The sequence below is a fragment of the Acomys russatus genome, chromosome 21 (assembly GCF_903995435.1).
Source record: "Acomys russatus chromosome 21, mAcoRus1.1, whole genome shotgun sequence".
Taxonomy (NCBI): Eukaryota; Metazoa; Chordata; class Mammalia; order Rodentia; family Muridae; genus Acomys; species Acomys russatus.
The window spans coordinates 13,904,163-13,928,731 of record NC_067157.1 but is presented as its reverse complement, the minus strand read 5'-3'; the positions used below and the strand labels follow the sequence as shown (position 1 = coordinate 13,928,731).

The following is a 24,569-nucleotide window of genomic DNA, read 5'->3' as shown; positions in this document are numbered from 1 at the left end:
CTTACACAGGTGCTCAATAAATGTCAAGCTATTAAAACACAGGGACTCATCTATTCAAATCCTTTCTTTCAGATTTCTGTTCTTCTTCCAGTGTCTGGCTAGTGGCACATCCAGGCTGGTGCAGTAGGAAATACAAGTGAAGTCTGGAAAAGTTCGACACCCCTCCTGTCCTCAGGCCTTAATTTAGGACACTCCATCTAGCCACACCCATGAATAAATGGGCATGGCACGTGCATCCCAGCCTCTTAGATAGTTTTAAATAAGCGTTTGTTATAAACGAGTATCGATGCTGAGAACAGTTCTTAAACTTGGGTCCAATAAATGCTTATTAAATCCTGGAGGTACAGTCTACCATTAACGTCTGTAAGTCAGTAACTCAAGAATAGTTTATCAGGGGCGGATGAGAGAGGTGAGACCACGAGAATTCGAACGCGTGGGAATATCCGACCACCAGGTAGCCCGGGAGCAGCCCTGGGGAGCTTTCCCATCGGGTTCCCTTCAGGGTCCCCCGCGGCACGTGGCCGGCTCGGGCCCGAGCGTCGTGGCGGCGGGGGAGGGGAGCGGCGTGGGCCCTGGCGGAGGGGTCCAGACTGCCCGGGATACGTTTGAGCAGGCGCCCAGTGCGCAGGCTCGGCTCAGGCGCAACCAGTGCGCTCAGTCTGAGGGGGGCTACTGGAGAGGTGCGGGTCCCGGACTCCGAGTGCCCAGCCGAGGTCCGCTTGTTTGCACCTCCACACTGCGTGAGACAAATGACTCCGCGCAGTGTTCCCACCCCGGCCGCTGACATCCTCTCCGGGCTGATCCCTTCCCTGGTCCGCAGCCGCGCTCCCCCCTCCCCGTGGCTCTGCAGTGGTCGCGCTCGCCTCCCAACCCCGCCGCTCGGGGCCTCCCCCGCCGAGTGTCGCGCGTCGGCGCCGCTGCCGCCCCCCGCTCTTCGCTCTCCGGCTCTCCCGGCACTAGCACCGGTCCCCCCTCCGGGCCGCCCTTGGTCCGCGGGCCGCCGCGCCCGCCGTCCCCTCTTCAGCCGTCTTGTCTGGCCGCCGGGCCGCAGCGGGCGGGAGCAGCCGGAGGAGGAGCCGCAGCCGGGAGGCGGCGGCCCGAGCCCATGGCGTACAGTCAAGGAGGCGGCAAGAAGAAAGTGTGCTACTACTATGACGGTGAGTGGCCCGGGAGCCTGCAGCAGGGCTGCAGGGAGGGCGCAGTGGGGCGGACGCGCGGCTCGGGGTGCTTAGGGTGGCTGCCCGAGGGGACACGAACACGGCCTAGCCTAGCGGTCGTGTCTCGGAGACACCCGCCCTCGCTGGTCTCAGGTCCTCCCCTCGGGCACGCTCAGGTTTGGGGTGCACTACCTCGGACCTGTCCCCGAGGAACCCCAGTCAGTACCCCGGGCCTGACTGCACAAAGCCGGCGGCCTGGAGCTCCGCCCCCACGTCCCTGTCTCTGTCCCCTCCCCCGCTCGCCGGGTCCCCCTTCTCGTCCGAGATGTGTCTGCTCTTCGCTTCCAGCCTCACCCCGGACCCTACCGCCCGGGTGGGGCTGCGGAGGAGTTCCTGCTGGCTGGGGTCCAAGTTCGCAGAGCGGCGCTGTCTCGCTCGTGTTTTGCGTGAACCCCATCCCTCCCCTTTGTTCGCTGGGTTCTTCCAGCGCCACTTTCTCGGGGTTCAAATGAAAAGGGCTTTACTTCCTCGGTGACAATGAAGGGGTTTTGAGTTGGAAATAGGTAGGCCTGTGGGGAAGTAGTAAGAAGGAGGGAAGCCTACAGACAGTTCCAGTTTGATGGGTCCTGGCGTGCCTCTGTGGGAGGTTGTTACCACCCTTCTTTACTGCTCTTTGTTCAATGTGCAATTAAATCCCACTCTGGGGGTTTAGGAGAGAGCTTGGGCATCTCTCTGAGGAAGTCTTTCTCCGTGTGGCAGGGACCCTACTGCAGGAAACTTTGAGAAATGGACTAAATGTTCCAAACAGGTAGGGCTGAGCTCATAATGCAGTGGATGGTACAAGTTAAGGGTTCTCTGATTTGGATTATGAGCAGTTATAGTCTTGAGTTCTGTGGGCTCAGCTGGTCTCGGTACACTAATTGGCGTCGTGCCTTGTCTAACAGATTTCACCCAAGACAACTCTTAATGTAAGACACTCAAGATAACTCTTGAGAAAAGACTAAGGAAATTTGACAGAACTAGCGTCATTGACCTGAAAGACTTAATACTGAGTTGGGAGCTGTTTTCTGTATTTGGTGTGTTGAAGTCACAGTGTCTTGGTAAGGTAGATAAGAGCCTGCAGAACTGAGCAGAATGAAACCGACCTTAACATGGAAATAGTCGTGCGTTCTCTTAGTTTGACAGTCTTTTAATACAAGCTTTAAATAAAATAGCCACCTGTGTCACAGGCTGGAAAATTAAAGGCCTTACAGAAAGCTAGGACAAAATTGAAAAGGCTTCTAAAATAGCTTTTTGTGTTGAGACAGGATCTTAACTGTGTTGCCCTGGCTAACCATGAGCTCACTACGTAGACTTCTAATACACAGTAATCTACCTATCACTGCCTCCCAAGTGGCATGTGCCACCATGGTCTGGCTGAAATGGCAGTTTGAGAGGACTGCACATGAATTGAATGCATTCCTTTGAAATTATACCATCATGGGAAGAAGAGATGGAAGAACGTGTCAGTTCAAACGTGAATTGCTTTGCGAAGCTGGATTTGTGGCAAACCCGTCCTGCGTTCTCTGATTTATTGGAAAGGATGTAACCCTGCAAATTCATCTGAAAAATTATGACAGCCTTTCTAAAGTAAAGGCTTGCTCTTGTTGGAGGGTAGAGCCAAGGAGAAGGTGCAACAGTTGAACTTGGTGCTCAGTCTCCTCAGCTGTCAGCTGTTTCAGTGATGAACTCTAGCGTGTAACTTTCACTAGGCCTATAGAACTGTAGAACCAGACAGTTCTCTAGCTGTGTCTTGAACAGTTATTTGTTCCTGGGTTCATGTATTGGGGAATGGGATAGGCACTGGTCATGGAGATGGGATGGATGGAGGTATTTTTCAGTTATGTGATTTTTGACTTAACACCCATGCAACTGGTTGTAAGCAACCAACTGTATAACTGGTAGTGGAAATCTGCTGGGTTGTCTGTGGTTCTCACTTAACATGCTTTTAGAATGCACTTAACTTATTTTCATTCTAAATATTTGCATTTTGCGGGCAAGCTAACAAAATTGAGATTCTTAAATTGATGCCATAATTATAACGCGTATTAGTATGCTAGACTACAGATAGAATTCTCTACACTTATATCTTGATTACCAAAACCCTATTCTTGTTGGTTTATAAAAAGTAGCAGTGATTTTTTTTTTTTAATTGTCTTTAGTAAATTGTCAACACAAGGTGCAAGTAAAGTAGTAAGTTTTGTACAGAAAAAAGCACACGACTTTCAGAGGCACAGAGGGGTCGGGGTGGCAGAGGACAATGCCAATAGTAATGGGACTTGAGTAATAGACTAGTCTAAGTTAGCTGGCTTAACTTGGTTGGTAGAGGAAGTAAAAGGAAGTTAAAAAAAAAAAAAAAAAAAAAGGAAAAGAGTGAAGCATCAAATTCTGTATCCACCATGGGGCCCTGTCTCTTCCCAGAAGAGAAGTCAGAGTTGTGCTTCCTTGGTGAGCTGTGGTTATCGCTAGTCTCCATGGTTCCCAGAAACACGTTTCTGAATATTGGTTATTATATATTAAAAGAGCAATACTTTGTAAAGTGATATAGAGCTAATTAGGCAGACACCGAGATCCATCCTGATCTCGAGTCGATGTTATTTTTCTCTGCCCAGGGTACTTAACCCGATGGAGCTGTGTTTGGTTCTGAGTGCCGTGCTCACATTTTTAATACCTTATCTAGAAATGTAAACTGTGCCTGTTTAGGGTGAGGCATGAGATCAATCATGCTAATATCTAATGCATACTGTATAGCAGAGCTGAGTGTGTGCACGATTTATAGAATTAACCACCAATCACTTTCAGTTATGATTTTCTCTGAAAGAGATAACCGTAATCATAATCAAAGTGTTTGGTCCAGAGAAAAGCACTTGGCAAAACAAATGTAGACTATAGCAGTTACCAAAATCACGCCTCCCAATGTACAATTTACTTAACAGATAACAAGAATTCTACAGAGCAGCCAGCTGTTGTCAGATTTATCTTACTTTTATTTAGAATAGTGGTATCAGTGTCTTATAGGTTGTGTTTTGTTTTAAGTACAGTTGCATGAGTTTTTAGCTGCTTTAGTGTCCAAGGAAAGCATACTTATTTTTTGGTCACAGACCCATACTAATGAATTATTGCAGCACTCTGTGGGCACTGTTGTTGTTACACACAGCATGCAAACGTGGTAGGTGATGATACCCAAATCCCCTGTCCCTTTGGCTTCCCTCACATTCACCCTATCAGACAGGCTTCCTTGCTTCTCAGTTACCATTTTTGTTTTTCTGTCTGTCACTACTCAAGTTTTCTCCTCTTCCCTCCAGAAGAAAAGTTTCATAGAGTTGTTGGTGAAGAAATGACCCGAGAATCCTTATAAATTTTGTAGTTAGAACTCATTCGTACACATTCTTTCTTTTAAAAAAAAAAAAAAAATTGTTTAGATTTATATGTATAAGTGTTTTGCCTGCATGTCATAGTATGCCTTGTGTGTACCTTTGAATGTTAGAAGAGAGTGTTGGGGCCCCTGGAGCTGAGTTAGGGGTGGTTGTGAGGTACCACAGAGGTAGAGGCTGGAAACCAAAGAGCAATAAGTGGCCTTAACCACTGAGCCAGCTCTCCAGCCTCTCCACCACCACCCCTTTTGTTGTTGTTGTTGTTGTTTGTTTTTCGAGACAGGGTTTCTCTGTGTAGCCTTGGCTGTCCTGGACTTGCTTTGTAGACCAGGCTGGCCTTGAACTCACAGCGATCTGTCTGCCTCTGCCTCCCGAGTGCTGGGATTAAAGGCGTTTGCCACCATGGCCAGCTTTCCATCCCCCTTTTTAAGTCTTAACAGTTACAGGCAGGAAGGATGTGGATAGGGCTTTGCCACACGACCACCTTCCTACCTACGCTGTCCTTGGTTTAATGTCTAAGCAAAGACTAGCACCTGGAATCCAAAGCTTTTTCTTTCTTTCTTTTCTTTTTTCTTTTTTGTTTTGTTTTTTGTTTCTGTTTTTGTTTTTTGAGACAGGGTCTCTCTATGTTATTTTGGCTGTCCTGGACTCGCTTTGTAGACCAAGCTGGCCTCAAACTCGAGGTGCTGGGATTAAAGGCGTGTGCCACCACAGCTGGAGCAAAGTTTTTTCTTTTGTGGAATTTTTTTCTTGCTGCTCTCCCACCCCCCGCACCCCCCGCTCATGTATTAATGGTTGTTTCTCTTCCTTAATATCTTCCTTAACAGTTGGAGTAGGTGAAGAAAAGCCAGATTTCTTATGTTAGCAAAGCGAAATGTGACGCCATTAGATTGATGTTCTATTCTAAGGATGTTTGGTTAATCAGTCTCACACTGTTTGGGCACCTTATACTTGGAGATGAAGTCAAATTTGGGTTCAGAAGTCACTGCTAGGTGCCGTATAGACAAAGATTACGTATGAAACACAGGGGTGTTTGTGATAGAGATAGAGTGAGGGAAGCCGGGCGTGGTGGCGCACCCCTTTAATCCCAGCACTCGGGAGGCAGAGGCAGGCGGATTGATGTGAGTTCGAGGCCAGCCTGGTCTACAAAGCGAGTCCAGGACAGCCAAGGCTACACAGAGAAACCCTGTCTCAAAAAAACCAAAAACAAACCAAGAGAGGGAACCCCTGGTAGCCAGACAAGCGTCTCAAGGAAGAGAATGCACCTCACCGGCCTTTAGAAAGGAGACCCAGAGAGAACTAGGGGAGCAAGGATGCTGGGCTGCTCCGTAAAGGGCCAGGCGCAGCAAACTTGGTTGAAAGAGATTTTGACTTCTTTAGGGAGTGTCTTGAAGCTTTTAAAGTGGAGGCCACTCTCTTAAGAGAGTTGGTGAAAAGTAGAATGCAGGCTGGAAGCAAACATTAAATGCGTAGTTGTCTACATAAAATGAAACAGTTGTCTTTCAGATAGAGTCTGAGAGTGCTTTATAGAGGAAAAGAAGAACTTGGTGGAGGCTCGGACATGGCCTTAGAGATGGGGAATGGTGACTTCCGGGTTGAGCATGAGATGGGCCTGAGACTGACTGTGCGTTGAGATTGTATAGACTAACCAAGGGCTGTGCGTTGGCCATTATGAATTTTAGACCTTTATTTAGATCAAATAAAAAGTTAACCTGAAGCCCAGGGAGGAGAAGCTACTGAAATTATATTTCTCAGCTGTAAGTCTTTGAGGTGGAGAAGGAGATGGTATAGAGTGACCCAGGACCCAGGAATTAATTGTTCCCTGAGAAAAGACAGGACAGAGCCGGTGTCCCTGTGTAGTTGGGTACGCACATTAATGCCATCCTGGCCAGTGGCAGGCTCTTGATTTGTTAGACAGGTGAGGAAACTGGGGTTTAAAAGGTTTTGGAGAAAGTAAGCTTAGAGAAGCTACAAAATGGAGGAAAACAGTATTGTGTAGATCCAGACTCAGGATGTTTCAAAAATGAGGGACTAGTGGTGTTAAAACCTTCTGCAGAACTAATGTTGTATGGCAGACAAAAACACGGTATTTTCATTTTTGTTTTCTTTCTTTCTTTCTTTCTTTTTTTTTTTTTTTTTTTTTTTTTTTTTTTTTTCTTCACCCTTGACTGCTTTTGACAGCTTATCTAGGTGTAGGGTGACAGTACGTTTCAGAGTCCTGAAATTTACAATGATCTGAAAAGTACAGATTTTTTTTTTGTTCACTTGCTTGGAATCAAAAGCTTATCCTGAATTAATGGGATTTCCAATTATTATCTTTACTCCATTTACTGTGATGCAGGGTTTTTTTCAGAAGCACATTTGAATATAGACTGTTGCCCCAATTTTAGCACATTATACCCTTTTATCTTTTTATTTCAAGACAGGGTTTCTCTGTGTAGTCCTGCCTGTTCTGGACTTGCTTTGTAGACCAGGTTGGCCTCAAATTCAGAGATCCTCCTGCCTCTGCCTCCCAAGTGCTGGGATTACAGGACTGTACTACCTCGCCTGGCTTACATATTTTTATGTTGAGTCAAGTTTTTCTGGATGTTCTTGATTGGTAAAAGAATATTTAAGTATTGAACAAAAATGGAATAACGTTTGAAATATCCAAATTATGTAACTGACAAAAAGACCATAGGTACATGAAATTAAAAAAAAGAAGGAGGCTAGATGGTTCAGCAGCTTAAAATACTGGCTGCTCTTTCAGAAGACCTGGGTTCAATTCCGAGCACTGAGGTTGGATTCCCAGCACGCCCATGGTTGCTTACAGCAGTCTAGTCCCAGGGAATCTGATGCTTTCTTCTGCGCTCCATGGGCAACAGGCACAGACAAACGTACTGGCGAAACACACATGCACGGTAAATACATTTTTTTAAAAAATCAGTTCGCAAGACATTTTCTTAAGAAAGAAGCAGATCTTTTAAGAAGTAGATGTGTACAAAATCATCATGCTGTAGAGCTGATGCTGAGCTGGCCATGGTGGAGCACGCCTTTTAAGCACTTGGGAGGCAGAGGCAGGTGGAGCTCTGTGAGTATAAGGCCAGCCTAGTCTACAAAAAAAGTTCCAGGACAGCCAGGGCTCTTACACAGAGAAACCCTATCTCAAAAAACAAAAACAAAAAGCAAGAAGCAAAATTAATGTTCTCACCCTACTCCTCGTAGAGTCTCCTGCCCTCTGAGAGTGCTGCTGTTACAGGCTTGCGTTGTCACACCAGCAAAAGGGTGCTTTGTTTGTTCGTTTGTTTGAGGTTATTGTTTATTTATTTATTCGGTTTTTCAAATAGGGTTTCTCTGTGTAGCCTTGGCTGTTCTGCACTCACTTTGTAGGCCAGGCTGGTTTCAAACTCAGATCTTTCTACATCTGCCTCCCAGAGTGCCGGGATTACACGCATGCACCACTGTGCCTGGCTGAGAGTAAAATACTAGTTACATCATTTTCTTCTGTTTCCTCCCTCTGAGCCCTCCTATATAGCCCTCCACCTGCTGGCTGCCTTCTTCATGACCTCTGTTTTCTTTGATTCGTTTAGGCTTGAGGCCTCCTGAGCATTCCTTGATGTACGTTAGCATGTCAGTTGATGTTCTTGTTCAGGCCGTGGTTAGCCAGTTATGTTGGTGACATTTCTAGGACACACAATCTCACAGCAAGCTCTGTTCTTGTAGCCCTTAAACTCTGTCTACTCCTCTTCCCCAGTGGTCCCTGAGCCTTAGGTGCAGGGGTTGTGTTGCTGATGTATCTGTTGGTGCTGAGCTCTACAACTCCACATTTCAATTGGTTGTGGTTTTCTGTGATGGTCTCTGCTGCAAAGAGAAGTTCCCGTGATGCGAGGTGAGGACTACCTGTGTGTATATGGACAAATTTATAATGCAGATAGGGCTTATGTTGGTTTAGTAAAGAGCAATTGTAAGTTCTATTCCAAGATCCATAACTTCAGTAGTCCTAGGAAGTTGGCTAGGTCTCCAGTACTAGGCATGATTTCCCCCCTGCTGAATGGGTATTAAGTCTAATTAGTAAGCTGTTGGTTACTGCCAAGGCGTATGTGCCACTACTGCACCCTTAGGGTCTCATGCGGTGGTCACTGTTGTGGCTCATAGGCGTCACAGCTGGGTAGGGCTGTTGGACGCTTCCATCCTCTGGAAGTCTACACGACCCTTTTCGTAACATAAAGGGTAGTTAGTCCTCAAGGAGGAGCAAGCTTTCAGGTCAGGTCCGGTCCAGCTCAGGGGCCTATTGTGCCCTGAAGTGCCTCGTGTCTTCAGCAATAGGGCCTTACCTTTTACCTCTGGGGGACAACTGAAGGTAACAGCCTATAAAGTTTTGGGAGTCTTGGAGGACCCTGACCAACAACTCAAAGGGGGCTTCTCATGCCTACCCAGTATTGGCCCTTGCTTGCTTGCGTCCTCTCTTCCTTTGGATAACGGCTCTTGGAGGGAGCACATGTTCATACACTGACTTGTGTGTATTGTAGGTATGTTAGGACAATAGTATGATTGCTTTTGATTTCTTGAGGCATCCTTATTGTTACTTTACTCTCCTCCCTTGTCCTGTATTTCTCTCCCCCACCCGCCTTGTTAGAAGCCCCGCTTCCACATCCCCTTACATTTCCTCTCTTTCCCCTTTCTTCCTCACCCCCACCCCCATCCCTTCTGTGCTGAAGAATTAAACCTAAGGCCTGTGCATGCTAGAGAAGTGTTCTGCCACTGATCTATATCCCAAGACGACTTCGGAGGGATTTTGCAGCTTGGCTGCCCCTGTGAATATGTCTTTTAGGCTGAATGAATATTCATAGAATAAGGCCTCAAAATTATGACAAGTTAAAAGCCCCCATAGTTACAAGTTAGTTACTTTTATAAATTAGGTAGGTCATTTATTCTGTTCATATTCTTTAAACTAACAAAGACCATGCTTTAGCTAAAAGCATTTTTACTGTATTCTTGTCTTATTAGTCTTGATCCTGCTGTTACTTTCTTGTTGCCCTGACATTGTTCTGCCAATGACAGTACAAAAGAATATTTACTGCCTGTGATCTGTCCTTCCTGGATCTGAATGTAGCTTCTATCTGCTGTATAATTTTGGCTACATTACTTAACATACGTGTATGTTATGCATCTCTATAATTATAAATGGTAGCATTTTCTAGAGCTGAAAAAATACAAGCTAATGCTAAGAACTAGATAAATGTTCTATTACCTTTTTTGTTGTTTGTTTTTCAAACGCTAGAACTTAAAGTTGGCTAAATAGGGAGAACATCTGGAAGGACTGTAGGTAGGGAAAGAATTAATCAAATATATTTAAATTTAAAATTGTTTTGCGATTTGTGTTTGTTTTTTGCTTTTTCCAGACAGGATTTCTTTGTGTATAGCCCTGGCTGTCCTGGAATCCCTCCATAGACCAGACTCAAAGAGATCCTCCTGCCTCTTCCTCCCTGAATGCTGGGATTACAGGCATGCGCTACCGTGCCTGCTGATAAATGCTTTATAATGTTGGACGGGGACACGGGGAGACACACACACACACACACACACACACACACACACACACACACACACACGTCTGTGTTGTTTAATGGCCTTTTTTCTCTCTTTTAGGTGATATTGGAAATTATTATTATGGCCAGGGTCATCCTATGAAGCCTCATAGAATTCGGATGACTCATAACTTGCTGCTAAATTATGGTTTATACCGAAAAATGGAAATATATGTAAGTACTCCATTGGCATTGCTTTTGTAAACTAATATTTAAAGCTCTTAATTGTGGTGGGAGATGCATATAAAGATGGGAAAGAAAGCAGCTGTTTTATCAGAGAAAGCTTAAGGTATAGGAGGTATAGTCTCTCCACTTTTATCATTTGAAACACCTCCCAGTCTGAGCCTGTGTTTCTGAAGAATAGTTTTGTCCAACATACTAAATGTTTCTGTGACAACACTGTCAAATTGCCTCTGCTGCTAGAAAGAATTGATCGGGTTTGGTGAGTTGCTTTAATAGGTATTGGTACTTGTCACCAAGCTGCTGAGCTCTGTTCATTCCTCAGAACTCTCACGGCTGAAGTAGAAGCCTAATTCCCCCAAGTTGTCTTCTAATTCCACGTGGGCACGCTGGTGTATATAAAATATACAAAACAGGATAATGCTTAATCACTGCAGAGAAGAGGGCTTGACATAGGGCTGGACAGTGCTATAGGAATTTTAAGATGAGGATGTTTTAGAGACGTGGGAAGCCTTGTAGACACAGTCTGCCATAAGTGAAATTCAGCTCTTAAGAACCAAAACCAGAATAAATGGAACTTAAGGTAGACTGTAAGCTGATGTTGTCTGAACGCGTTGGTGCACATCGTGGGTGGAGAGCAGCCAGTGCAATGGGTGAGTCTGTGACCATGTGACCTATCTCTACTAAACAAGAGTGGCCTTAGCTTTCAGAGGGGCTGACTGCTGCCTGAAAGACACGTGTATGCGTTTGGAATAGCTTTGTAGTTTCTTATTCAGGTGGATCCAGCTAATTTGAGGAGATGGACCATGGGAACTTAGACATAGCATTTGATAGTTCTGATTTAACCACTAATAATTCCAATATCCTGGTATTTTTCTTTTCAGAGGCCTCATAAAGCCACTGCTGAAGAAATGACTAAATACCACAGTGATGAGTATATCAAATTCCTACGATCAATAAGACCCGATAACATGTCTGAGTACAGTAAGCAGATGCAGAGATGTACGTTGTAAATAACACATTTTAGTAGTGGCGAATGCAAATAAGTAATTTCAAGGCTTATGTGTAGAGTTGCCTGAATAGGGGTTGCTTTAGTAGTTTGAAGTATTAATATAACTGTTAATTCAGAAGGTCATTGGATCAATATTAATGCTACTTTAGAAAACAAACCTATTTGAGTGTGAGTTTGGTCTTTTGTTTTTTATTTTGCTCCCATGATAACTTTGGGATCGGTAGGGAAATCACATTGTTTTACAAAAGAAAAATAGACTGGTGGTGGTGGTGTTTTCACATTTTTAGAGACAGGGTCTCACTTTGTAACTAGCTGTCCTGGAGCTTGCTAGTGCAGACCAGGCTGGCCTCGCACTCACAAAGAGACTCACTGCTTCTGGCTCCCGTATTAAGGCTGCTGCACTTGTGTTTTGTTTGCGCCGTCAGCACACTGTGCACACTGTGATATGAACAGTCTTTCCCCTTTGTTGGGACATTAGTGAAGTTGTTACTGTCCTACAGGTTTCTGATTATAGGTGAAAGTGTTTTTGTTATTAGAAACTGGTAATAAATTGAAAAAATATTGCCACAATTCCTAAGTCATGTGGGATACTGCCCTTTGAAGCTTAGTGCTGGGGCCATTTCCTCCGCGAGAGGTGGATTTCCATGGTGATAAGACTTTCCCAAGTTCATAGACTTAATGTGTTTCTCTACCACCGACTAGCCCATTTGACTGATTCAGGGCTCTAACCCGACAGATAGTAATCTACAAGTGTTTTTGTTTTTTTCACTTGGGATTTTCTTAGTGAGTTATGGGTAGCCCTTGCATAAATGAAAGGATTTGCTTAAAACCTTTATAATTCGGACTTACATTTAATCATATTTGAGCAGCCAAAAACTAAATAGCATCTGGAATTTGTAAGTGTATAGAACAGTTGTCCTCTTCCTAAAGGGCTGTACCTTGGAGTGTGAAGAGTGCCTGAGCATGGGGCACACACATCTTCTGTCTGTCAGCACAAGGAGCCAACCATGTCATGATGGTGTGGCCTGTCATGTATCTGTATGAGGTAGCCTCTGCTCTTAACTACCCTTTCTTCTGTGTCTTTATATCAAACTGTTTAGTTCTTAGCATCTTCTAAAGTCAATTTTAGCCACAGAAAAAACAAAGTATCTGTTAATGTTTTTATGCTGCTAAGATACACTTCAAGGTTAGGGATACAGTGTGTGTGAGGAGATAGAAAGGAGTTACAGCTACTTAATTTTTAAACTTAGACTCATTTCCTGTCATATTTAAAGAGAAAACAAGAATTTACTTTAGGCTTTTGATTGTTGTTGCCGATTGGGTAGAGATACTTCACAATATCCTCATAAGGGGCAGGAGAGATGGCTTAGCACTTAAGAGCACTGTCTGCTCTTCCAGAGGACCTGACTTCAATTCCCAGCAACTACTTGGTGGCTCACAGCCATCTGTATTAGGATCTGTTGCCCTCTTCTGGCCTGTATATATACATGCAGATAGAGCACTCATACATAAGATAAATAAATACTCAAAAAAATTTAAAATGTTAATAAGAACATTTTATCTGTGGTATTCCACAGATAACAATTTGATTATCTTGAATAAAATATGAATTATATTTTACAATTACAAATGTTATATTACTACCATGAACATATGCCCTGTTGTGTCATTGCCTGAAACAAAAATAGTTGTAATAGTATATAAGAAAAAACCTTCAATAATTTGCATGATGAGTTGACTTTAATGAAATTTGTCTTCCACAGTTAACGTTGGGGAAGATTGTCCAGTGTTTGATGGACTCTTTGAGTTTTGTCAGCTCTCTACCGGCGGCTCAGTTGGTAAGTCTCCTGAGTCGGTCAGTTCATACATGATCTGAAGGGGTTATGGCTCTTTTTAGTTTTTGTCTAAAGCAGAAGTTCTAATGGTGGTTACAAGGTTTATTTGCTTTATTTTGCTTTTGTCACTTAGCTGGGGCGGTGAAGTTAAACCGACAGCAGACTGATATGGCCGTCAATTGGGCTGGAGGGTTACATCATGCCAAGAAGTCAGAAGCATCAGGATTCTGCTATGTCAACGACATCGTGCTTGCCATCCTCGAATTACTAAAGTAAGTTAATTCAGACTGATAAAAAGGGACCGTCAGGGTTATCACGTAAGTCTTGATGGGCTGGTGCTTGAGTCTTCCTGGGCTCACTGCGGCCAGTGCGGAAGTGTGAGGAAGTGCGGGCTGCTCTGCGGAGAGGAAGAAGGAAGCAGCACAGGTGTCTAAAACTGTGTGAAGTGCTCCTCATGAACTTAGGCTTATCAAATACAGATGACTGCTGGGAGTCCGGAGGCGTGCGAGCTGACAGTAACTTGAAGACAAAACGTTGAAACCTGGCTTACAGGAAGTTTGCCTACCCATTTCATGAGCCTGGCTGACCCCACTTCCTCATCCAGTAACGCTCTGTTCCCTACTCACAGACACTGCTATATCTGAATCAGAAGGGGTTTTGGGAATTTATTCTTAACTGCTGTTTCATCAGAGAATATGAAGGTACTTAGGAGTTTGGAGATTTATATTAATTTTTACTGCTAACTGTAATAATTTAGTAGATGGTGTTTCCGATTTTATTGACTTTGTTTTTGTGATCTTGATCCACACGTGCTTCCCACCAGTTAAAACGTGGCATTGGCACCTTAAACGCCACCTAAACATTTAGCTCACCAAACCAACAAATACCTGAAGTCATTTTTAATTTGCTTGAGGTTTATTTCACTATTTTCACCCTGAGCAATTTGCTGCTCCTGTTCTTTCGAAGCCCAGCCTTGAGCAAGCTCAATTTGTCTGAACGTTGCTTCACCTGGTAAAATTGAGCACAGTTTCGTTGGCTTGGAAAGCGGCTTTCCTCGCTCTCCGAACACAATTGGCCACTTGAAAACTATGTTCGTGTTTCATTCTTCAACTCTGTGAAGAAATTCTGCTCTAGTGAAGCCCGCTCTTTGCAGTTTTGTAGATTTTCTTAGTGGTGCTTTCCTGTGCCTTGAGAGCTGCTGAGTGCCTCTTTGGCAATGTTGGCTGACGTCATATTAGCACAGATGTGGCGTCTTTAGCTAATAAGATGTTCTACGTCAGCTGCAGTGGCAAGACAATCATTTTACTGCTTTAAACGGTGGATTTAGTTTTGGAGGGGTTTTATTTTATGTATATTGGTGTTTTGCCTGCATGTATGCCTGTGCACCCACATGTACAGTACCCATGAAGGCCAGAGCAGACCTGTAGATCCCCCAAAATTGGAGTTAAGAGACAGTTGTGAGCCACCATGTGGGTGCTGGGAATTTCACCTACATCCTCTAGAACAGCAACCAGCGCCCTTAACCACTGGGCTGACTTTGCAGCACCAGTGGCTGTTTATATACATAGTTTTTTTCTGTTGGCAGTTAACATAGGTGTGGAACTAATGCCATGTCATTCTGTTGTGGAGTGACTCCACGGTGCCCTTGAGTTGTTGCTGAGACTGATTTGTAGTGTACAGAGCATCAGTGAAGTGACAGGAAGAGCACTTGTGATCTGTCACAGTCATAGGACAAAGGATGCCAGAGAGAATGTGTAAATATGTGGTCATGTTGCTATAGAAAGTTTTGTGGATCTGGAAATTTGACTGTCACATAACTGTCACGTCATAAAATATTCGTTTGATTTTACCTTTGAACCATTGGAAACTGGGGAGTGGTGGTGGCATACCTATTTTCCAACACAACTCTCAAAAAATCAAGACGGTAAAGGAAATGATCGAAGACTCCACTCAATTCAAGCTGTTTAAAAGGATAAAAAAAAATAACTGGACTATAAAAGATAACAGTTGCCATGGATTTTTTTTTTTTAATCTTTTTAAATTTATTTATTTTAAGTGCATTGGTGTTTTGCCTACATGTATGTCTGTGTGAGGGTGTCAGATCTTGATGTTACAGACAGTTATGAGCTGCTATGTAGGTGCTGAGAATTGAACCCTGGTCCTCTGGAAGAGCAGCCAGTGCTCCCAACCACTGAGCCATCTCTAGGCCCCCCTCTCCGCGCCCCGCCCCTTTTGTTTTTGGTGGTGGTGTTTTGGATTTTGTTTTTTGGTAGGTTTTGATTTGTTTTTGTTTTTCAGTGTGTGTGTGTGTTTGAGACAGGGTTTTTCTGTATGGCCCTGGCTGTCCTGGAATTTGGACTGTACACTAGGCTGGCCTCAGACTCAGAGATCTACCTGTCTGTGCCTCTCAAAGACTACTAAGCTCTGCAATGCTGAAATTTTCTAATGTAGCAATTGGCATAATCTTGAGTTGAGTTGTGAATATATAGGCATGTATGGCTGTTTTTAAAGTGTATAGAAGAAGTTAGCCTCAGGGAGTACTAACTTCCCTTCACTGCCCAAAGGAAACGTGCTCTTCCAGCGTCTGCATGCTCTTAGACAGGCTGCGACATAAGAAGGCTTGAACAGTCTGCGTAAGATCAAGAAGCAGTGTCCTCCTTGCGGTTTACTTCTGGTTTCCTTTCAGGTACCATCAGAGAGTATTATATATTGACATAGACATCCATCACGGGGATGGTGTGGAGGAAGCCTTTTACACAACAGATCGCGTGATGACTGTTTCATTCCATAAATACGGGGAATACTTTCCTGGGACAGGAGACTTGAGGGTAAGATCAAATTCTGTCAGAACAGTTATGAGATGAGCTTAGGAGGCTGCTAACATCCGGAGGAGCCGTGTTGTCTTGTTTATTGCCTTGTTTATGTATTTATGGCGGGACCTAGGCACCTGTGTTCCTTGGTAGAGATGCAGCCTTGCGTTAGTTGAGCAGTTGTTTGGGTCATTAGTCACTGTGGTGATTTGTCAGGTTGTGGGCCAGCTGAGTGCCTAGTCACACTGAGGCTTGTAAGAACTTTAAATTGTGTGTGTTGGGGAGGGCCATAAGGGTGCCATGTTAAAGGGTGACATGCAAGAGTCAGTTCTTCCCTGCCCTGTGTGTGGATCCTGAGGGCATCTAACTGATTGGATTTTACCTGTTTGGGCATTTCACCAGCCCAAACTACAGGACTTGTGTTTTATGTGTATTAACTGTATGTTGCTGTTAGGTTTCTTCTCTAAAAACTGTCCTAGAGCTTTAAAAGTCCTTCTACTAACACCGGAACATGCGCTTACTTGTTTTTCTTTTCCTTTTCGAAAAGTGTGTTGCTTGTCTTTTAATCATTTCAAAACATGTCAGACTTTTTCTTATGAAATAGTCTCTTGATACCTATTTCTGTGCCTTAGGATATTGGTGCTGGAAAAGGAAAATATTATGCTGTCAATTTTCCCATGAGAGATGGTATAGACGACGAATCATATGGACAAATTTTTAAGCCTGTAAGTACTGCTTTCCGAAATAGAAATTGTATAGAGTTGTAAACTATCCTTTGGTACTAAGGTGTCGTCTTCTCTGGCTAGATAATCTCAAAAGTGATGGAGATGTACCAGCCTAGCGCTGTGGTGCTGCAGTGCGGCGCGGACTCCCTGTCTGGGGACAGACTCGGCTGTTTCAATCTCACTGTCAAAGGTAAGCATGACAGTGGTAATCGTGTCCCCGCAAAGTGGTTCTCCTCCTTCCCCAGAACCTCCCATAGAAGTTCTCTTTGTGGAGGGCTGGTTAAGAGCACTTGTTCCTTTTGCAGAGGACCAGGGTTTGATTCACAGCCTCCGCATGGTGGCTCACTCCATTTCCAGGGCATCCAGCTCCCTCTTCTGATGTGCTCAGGCACTAGGCATGCATGTGATGCACAGTATACACATTTAAAAAATATTTTAAGAAAAAAATTAAAATTTTCATTGCTATCTTCTGCTTGCTAACTTGATGCCAAAGTCTGTACTTCAGTACTTGTATTTTTAGTGGATTTTTATCTTTTTTTTTTTTCAGTGTGGCTGACTAGTTGACTAGTTAGTCTTGTTCCCCATCGAGTCTTCTATGTTGATAGATTTATGTTTATAGATTTATCCATGAATAGTTAGTTTGTTGCTATGCCAACTGGGACAGGAGTTGTCGGTGTTTTTATCAGGTTTTTTTTTGTTGTTATATTTTTTTCAAAAAACCTGTACCATGTTTTTATCAGTTCTGTCAGTGTTTTTTTGTTTATTTTTTGTTTTTTGTTTGTTTGTTTGTTTGTTTTCCCAAGAAAACCTGTACCTTGTTGTCTGATGAAACTGTTTGCTGTTACAGAAGATGAGCATTCGGCCTCCCTCACTTTATTCTAACGTGCTCGCTGTCTTCCCATTTCCCAGCCATAAGAATCTGGACTGCATGTTCATGGCTTAGGAGCAACAGTGTTTTCAGCTTAGCAGTCTTCCCTACTTGCACAACTCACTTTTTTATTCTGAATTTTTTATTTGCTTAGTTTTTTCTTTGTTCATTACTAAACTGAATTTCTAAGTATATTCTGCTATTCTCTGCTGGGCGCTCTGTCACTAACATTCTGATCTGCTGTTTGGACTAAGTTTCCTCACGGGTCTAATGGAACATAGACTTCTCTGCTTCTTTTTTATTGCCTCTGCCTCGTCAGTGTGCCCTCCTTCTCCTCAGCATTTACCTAGTGTGACGGTCGGACATGTTCTTAGGTGTCTTCATGAGGGCAGGTGCACAAGGGCTTAGTAGCGCTGCCGAATTAATAGTTAGGACCTTATGGTGTGCTGAGGTGTCAATGTTAAATCAAAGTCTTTAGTCGCCATTATGCAGTGAACTTCTAGAGTATAAGAATGAATCGAAGCTGAGCGTGGTGGCACACGCCCTGAATGCCAGCAGCACTCAAGAGACAGGGCAAGGGATCTCCGTGAGTTCCCGGACAGCCAGGGCTACACAGAGAAATCCTGTCTGAAAAAAAAAACAAAAAACAAAAAAATAAATGAAATAATTTAAAAAATAAATCTTTTTAAAAAATAAACCTTCATATACGCTATTAATGTTTGGATCAGAACTGGCTTAGCATGCACATTGCTAGTATTACGATAGAGATTTTTTTTTTTCTGTGTGAACTTTGTTGACAAAGTTGACATCTTGGTTTGAATTCTCTTATAGAACTTTATAAATAACTAAATATAGATATTCACAACTACTTATGATTACACTCTGCAGACCAACCTTAGAAATGTGGTATGCTCTGTTATTCTACTTGTATTGAGTTGAGCCACACAAAATTAATTCCTCACTTTTCTGATAGGCCAGCATTCACTTAACAGAACTTTCATGTTGTTTACCATAACGTGTTAATAACCATCTAGCATTTGAAAGCAGATATGAGTTTCCTGACGTGACCAGTCTGATGTTTCCTTCTTTCTAGGAACCTTTCTCTGGGGACCTATATTATACCAATGAGCAATAACCCCATTCAGCGGAAAGTTTATAATGTCTGTATTGAAAAGTAGTTTTCATTATAAACTGCATGGACTCTACAGTACAATTTATATTGCATTTCAGCAGGCAGATGTTCGTTTGTGTAAGGCACATGAGGATCTTTGCACTTCCATTTTTCAGACTTAGAGTACACTTCTAGGACTGGCTTCAGCTACATTCTCTCAGGCCTAGGGAAGTCAGGCAGCCAGCTGCTGTCCAGCTCACCCCACCTTCATTATGCTCTTCTTGTTACGTTCTTTCCGTGCTTGCCCTTACGAGTTCTGGCCTATTTTATAAAATCCCTTTGTAGTAGATGCTGCCTGCTGTTGGGTGGTAGAAAGGAGAATGCTGGTTTTGCCTGCTTTCTTTCCTTGTAGTCTATAAATTGACTTCTGTCCTCACAAGTGTCCAGATGGTCTGGTCTAAGAAACACTTGTTCTGGCAGAAGAAACCTAGTTGACAACTGCATGAAGAAAACAAAGAATTAAACACTGTAAACAAGCTCTTTAGGTAATGGTCCTCCACCCCCTTTGTGCCATTTTAATTTTTTTCCAAATATTTTAAACTTTGTTATAAAAACAAAGTTATAAAACCAAACCACAACAAAAATCACACACTGAAATTAACCAGACCCAAAGACTCAGTGACCTCTATGTTTAGAGTAGCCATCATCTCATGACCAGCAAGAGTCACTACAGAGGGATTTTTTTATTTTTGTAAGTTTTCATTTGGTTTTTGTTTTTTCAAGACAGGGTTTCTCTGTGTAGCCTTGGCTGTCCTGCACTCACTTTTGTAGACCAGGCTGGCCTTGACCTCACAGAGATCCACCTGCCTCTGCCTCTGTAGTGCTGGGATTAAAGGCATGCACCACTGCCCCTGGCTGGGATTTTTTTTTTTTTTTTTTTTAAATTAAGTCTAAAACCCCTAAAGAGGAAACATGAAAAGAAAAAAAAAAAAAAAAAAAAAAAAAAAAATGTGCAATTACACAAAAAGTTACTGGTAACTTGTCCCTATGTTAGGTTTGTAATCTTAGGTGAGTTAGGAAAATTATCCATAATACCAGCATATAAGAACAATCTATGGTCAAACTATGGTATAGGCTTCCATAGTTAAGTCACAAGTATCTGTGTGGGAGAAACACAATTTAGGATGTGTATTGTGTTTCTTTGCTCTGATTTTTCTCTCCCTTCTGTGAACTCACATGAATGTTTGTTAATACATGCGTGCATATTTTAATACTAATATAAATTATTTGTTGGATACAGTCCTCATCATGATCCCCTGCCCCCACCCCCACACGCCTTGGGCCTGCTATGTAGTATACACTGCCCTCCAAATTCTGATCCGCTTGCCTCAGCGTCACGAGAGTTGGGATTGCTGGCATGTGCCTCCGTGCCTGGCTATCTAGAAACCCTATTTTGGTTGAGTAAAATTTTGTTTGTATTGATCATTTTTTAAGGTCCTATTTTTAAGTTGCTACAAAATACATATTTTGTTGCTATCCAAATCTTCTTTGTCCTAGGTCATGCTAAATGTGTAGAAGTAGTAAAAACCTTTAACTTGCCGTTGCTGATGCTTGGTGGAGGTGGCTACACAATCCGAAATGTTGCGCGGTGTTGGACGTATGAGACAGCAGTTGCCCTTGATTGTGAAATTCCCAATGGTAGGTGTTCCAGTTGTTGTATGTAGAGCTACATGAACGGGAGAGGCTACAGCCACGCCCCTAGACTGTGTGACCTCACCTGATGAGTGAGACCGCGGCCTGAGTCTTCGCTCCCAAGTTTCCCTTTGGGAGTAGTTTTCCACCTGGATCTGGGTTAGGCTTGTAAGCTTACATGGAAACTAAGCTTTCAATGTATAACTTGCTTTTTATTTTTTTTAATAGAGTTGCCATATAATGATTACTTTGAGTATTTTGGACCAGACTTCAAACTGCATATTAGTCCTTCAAACATGACAAACCAGAATACTCCAGAATATATGGAAAAGATAAAGTAAGAAATAATTTCACCATAATGAAATTTCAGGACGCTATAGAAGGTCAAGTAAAGAAAGCTATTTTAGCTGTGTGCATCAGATATTTCCTTTGTTTTAAGAAAAAGATTTGAAACTTTAGGAACACTGATGTTTTTAATCTACACAAATATGCAACCTTTGTAAATAGAACATTTTTATTCAAATGCATTTTAACTTGCCAAGGGCACTAAATTTTACACTTTGTTGCTTTCCATTAAAGTGGATGCTTTGTTTGCATTATGAAACATTTTGTTAAAGCTTTTTGTCTAAAGTCATCAGTATAGGCTGTGTCGTCTGTGCCATAGACTAGTTGTGTGGCCTTGGTCAAGCGGATTTGTTGCCTCATCATCAAATGGGGCACGAAAACAGTGCACATCTCAGGTGCTGTGGGGTCACTTAGCTGATACATGCAAAGGATTGGAGCTTCAGTGTTGTTTTGCTCAGTGGTTAGCTAAATGAAAGGTGCTTTTATTGAACGTCTGTCCTGTGTGTAATAGGAACTTTACATAAAGCGGGTTTGTCTAATGAATTGTGTTCCTTCAGACAGCGTTTATTTGAGAATCTCCGCATGCTACCACATGCCCCTGGTGTTCAGATGCAAGCTATTCCTGAAGATGCTGTTCACGAGGACAGCGGAGACGAAGATGGAGAAGACCCGGACAAGAGAATTTCCAGTGAGAAAGCCCTTGATATGTAGTTCTACATTTTTGTGGTGTATCAAAATAAAACTTAAAGCCGGGCGGTGGTGGCGCACGCCTTTAATCCCAGCACTCGGGAGGCAGAGGCAGGTGGGTCGCTGTGAGTTCGAGGCCAGCCTGGTCTACAAAGTGAGTCCAGGTCAGTCAAGGCTACACAGAGAGGGTCTCGAAAAACCAAAAAACAAAACAAGACTTAAATTGAAGGTACACAGGGCATGTTTCCCAGCATGGATTGGGATTGTCAATGTCTCTGTTTCAAGTATGTGTAGATTTAGCTTCTGATGTCTCAAAGCCTGACTATCACCACTTTCATTTTATGTGACTACACAGTTGTGGCTGTGTCCAGAAAGTAGGAGCTTGATACATGGGGAAAGTATTGCATTCGCTCCGTGGGCTGAGTTGAGTGCAGTAACTGCTTCTGCATAGGTAGATGTCTGCAGGGGTCGGACAGCCTGTGGCTATTATCATCCAGTTCACTAAATCTTTCCTGTATCAGTTCGAGCATCAGACAAGCGGATAGCTTGTGACGAAGAATTTTCAGATTCTGAGGACGAAGGTGAAGGGGGTCGTAGAAATGTTGCTGATCATAAGAAGGGAGCAAAGAAAGCTAGAATTGAAGAAGACAAGAAGGAGACAGAGGACAAGAAGACAGGTCAGTTTTTGTTTGGGCGACCATTTCGTTGTTCCTAAAGAGTCACTGTGGCTTTTCAGAGGTCTGGGTGGGTGCATCTTGTGTACGTGGTTATTTACCTCTACGTTTGCTTAACGCTTTCAGAATTGGCTTAAGGCTTTTAAAAGTGTGTATGATCACATTTTCTTTGTGATATAGAAATTTTATCTCTTAATAACAGACAAAAATAGTAGATATTATATGTCGCAGAAGGAAATGTGGGAATGAGAGAGAAGTTGCAAACGTTGGACCATGAAGCAGAACTGCAGTGTATCTATTGTACTTCCATGAGCTTGGACTCCCAGTGACGCTCCTGCTTTGTCCTCCTATGTGCTGGCATTTGAGCATGGCAGGACATCGTCGCACAGCAAAAATTCTAAGATAATTTTTAACTATTTAAAGTTGACTTAGTGAAGCAAAAGTTAAGTTCCATAAGCTTTGAAAAGTTGCTGTAAACATGAAGATTCTTCAGGAATTAAAGTAAAACTGAGGAAAGAAAGGAAGGGACTTAGCAGCTGGGCTTTGGAGGGTAGTTTCTGTTGTCATTGTGTATTTCGCAATGCTTTATTTAGTGTGCCATTTTAGCACCTCCTAGAGGACCTTAGATGTCTGGTTGTGCTGTACTACACAGGGATAAGGGATGGGGCAGTGGTCTCTTCACCATGTTCCTTCGTATGAACAGTGATAATGGTGCAGGTTTTAGTTGACCTGTTAATTGTGACAGGCCTCACTATATAGGCCTGGATGCTCTCTGGTTGCTCACCACCATGGCCTTGGACTCAAGCTAGAGTGCAGAGGTGTGCCGCCTCAGCCAACTCAAGTTTCTTTTCATTTTAAAATCCCTTCTGCATTTTTCTCTTTCTTCCATATAGGAAAGTGTCTCTTACTATTTTACAATTACCAAAAAGGTAAACTGTCTCTTAGTAGTCTAGACAAAATTATTGCTCTTTTAGACAAAAATCTGTATGTCAAAACCTACAGAATAAAAACGACCACCCCTTTGGCACTGTGAGTAAAAGTTTAGCTAGCCAAAATTAGCTAAAAACTGAAATGTAGTGAAATTGCCATTGTCAGCACATAACATTCGTATGAAAGGTGACGTCAGTGCCCTGCAGTGTCTATTACCCAAGAGTGCCAGTTTCCCTGCACCTCGTCGTTAGGCCGTTGCAGCACGCTCTGAACACCTGGGAAACTTAGAACTTCAATTTAGTGGTCATTAAAAATGTAAGGTCAGAACAGTGGGGTTTAACTGTTGTTCCTCTTCAGCCTTCTGTCCCGCCACTGCTTCCTTGCCACGGAGTCCTTTACGTTCCTCCCTCTGCCTGAGGGTGTCTGTCCTTTGGGAGCCCGCCCATTTCAGTGTCCCTCCCTGTGTGCTGCACTGCTCTGTGCTCTGAAGCTCTTCACAGAAAGGGGGGCAGGCCATCACGTGGGCAGCATGCCTGACATCACTCAGCAGAACCTAAGACGGCACTTCTAATGACAGGATTCATGAGCAGTGAAACTCCATAGCGCAGCTTTCTATATTTAAGATGAAAGGCATACACTTTATATTTCTAAATAGGCTTTAATCTTTTTCTTCTGTCGTTAGATGTTAAGGAGGAAGACAAATCCAAGGACAACAGTGGTGAAAAAACAGATACCAAAGGGTGAGTGGCGCTTCTCTCGCTCTAAAGGTGATCCATGTGGGGGAGGGGCAGCGGGGGGATAGAGAGCCATGTACACTTAAGAGATACTAGCCTAAACCCGAGAACATCTTACTGTAAGAGATGTCCTGAGTCTGGGGAACATGGTTTTCACGATGCTCAAATTACTGCGTTTGTAATATTTTAGTGTTGGGAGACACTGGCATTTTAAGACGCCAGTCTGAACTGAAGAGTGAGATTCTGTGTCAAAAGCAAGCACGCATGCCTGGCCACTCACAGCTGTGTGCCTTTTTAAAGGGTAACATGCAATGCTTGACTGTAAAACCGCTGGGAAGATTCATGTTTTCGTAGCACAGAAACAACACTGAATTACTTGGTGTGAATCTATGACTTGATCAGTAGCTAGGCCAGTGCTGTTAAACCAAGACTGCTGTTTTTAATATTTCATGATACCTCTTTCAACAGAGCTAAATCAGAACAACTCAGCAACCCCTGAATTTGACTCCCCATCTTTAGGAAGCTCTCAAAAAGTGAGATGATACTGGGATGAGAAACTTTTGTTGTTTGAGGACTTTGGCTTCATTTTATACTGTTTTGGCATGGACTGTATTTATTTTCAAAATGGCTTGTTTTTGTTTTTCTTGGCAAGTTTTATTGTGAGTTTTTCTAATTATGAAGCAAATTTTTTTTCCACCATGCTTTATGTGATTGTATTTAAATTGATGTGTTATTATGTCCAAAACTGGATCTATTAAAGAAGCAATTGGCCTTTCTGAGCTGATTTTTTCCATCTTTTGTAATTATCTTTATTAAAAAATTGTACTTG

At 43.0% G+C, this 24,569-nt stretch overlaps 1 protein-coding gene across 1 annotated transcript; it reads left to right on the top strand.

The window, feature by feature from the left end:
- Nucleotides 1–991: 991 nt before the first annotated feature.
- Nucleotides 992–24,569, top strand: Hdac2 (histone deacetylase 2). The gene is made up of 14 exons (XM_051164233.1): nt 992–1,157; nt 10,199–10,311; nt 11,202–11,319; nt 13,093–13,167; nt 13,298–13,436; nt 15,851–15,992; nt 16,607–16,699; nt 16,781–16,889; nt 20,236–20,376; nt 20,599–20,707; nt 21,273–21,403; nt 21,924–22,079; nt 23,689–23,746; nt 24,209–24,569. Exons 1-14 carry the CDS (start codon nt 1,106–1,108, stop codon nt 24,237–24,239), a joined length of 1,467 nt encoding a protein of 488 aa, XP_051020190.1. The 5' UTR covers nt 992–1,105; the 3' UTR covers nt 24,240–24,569.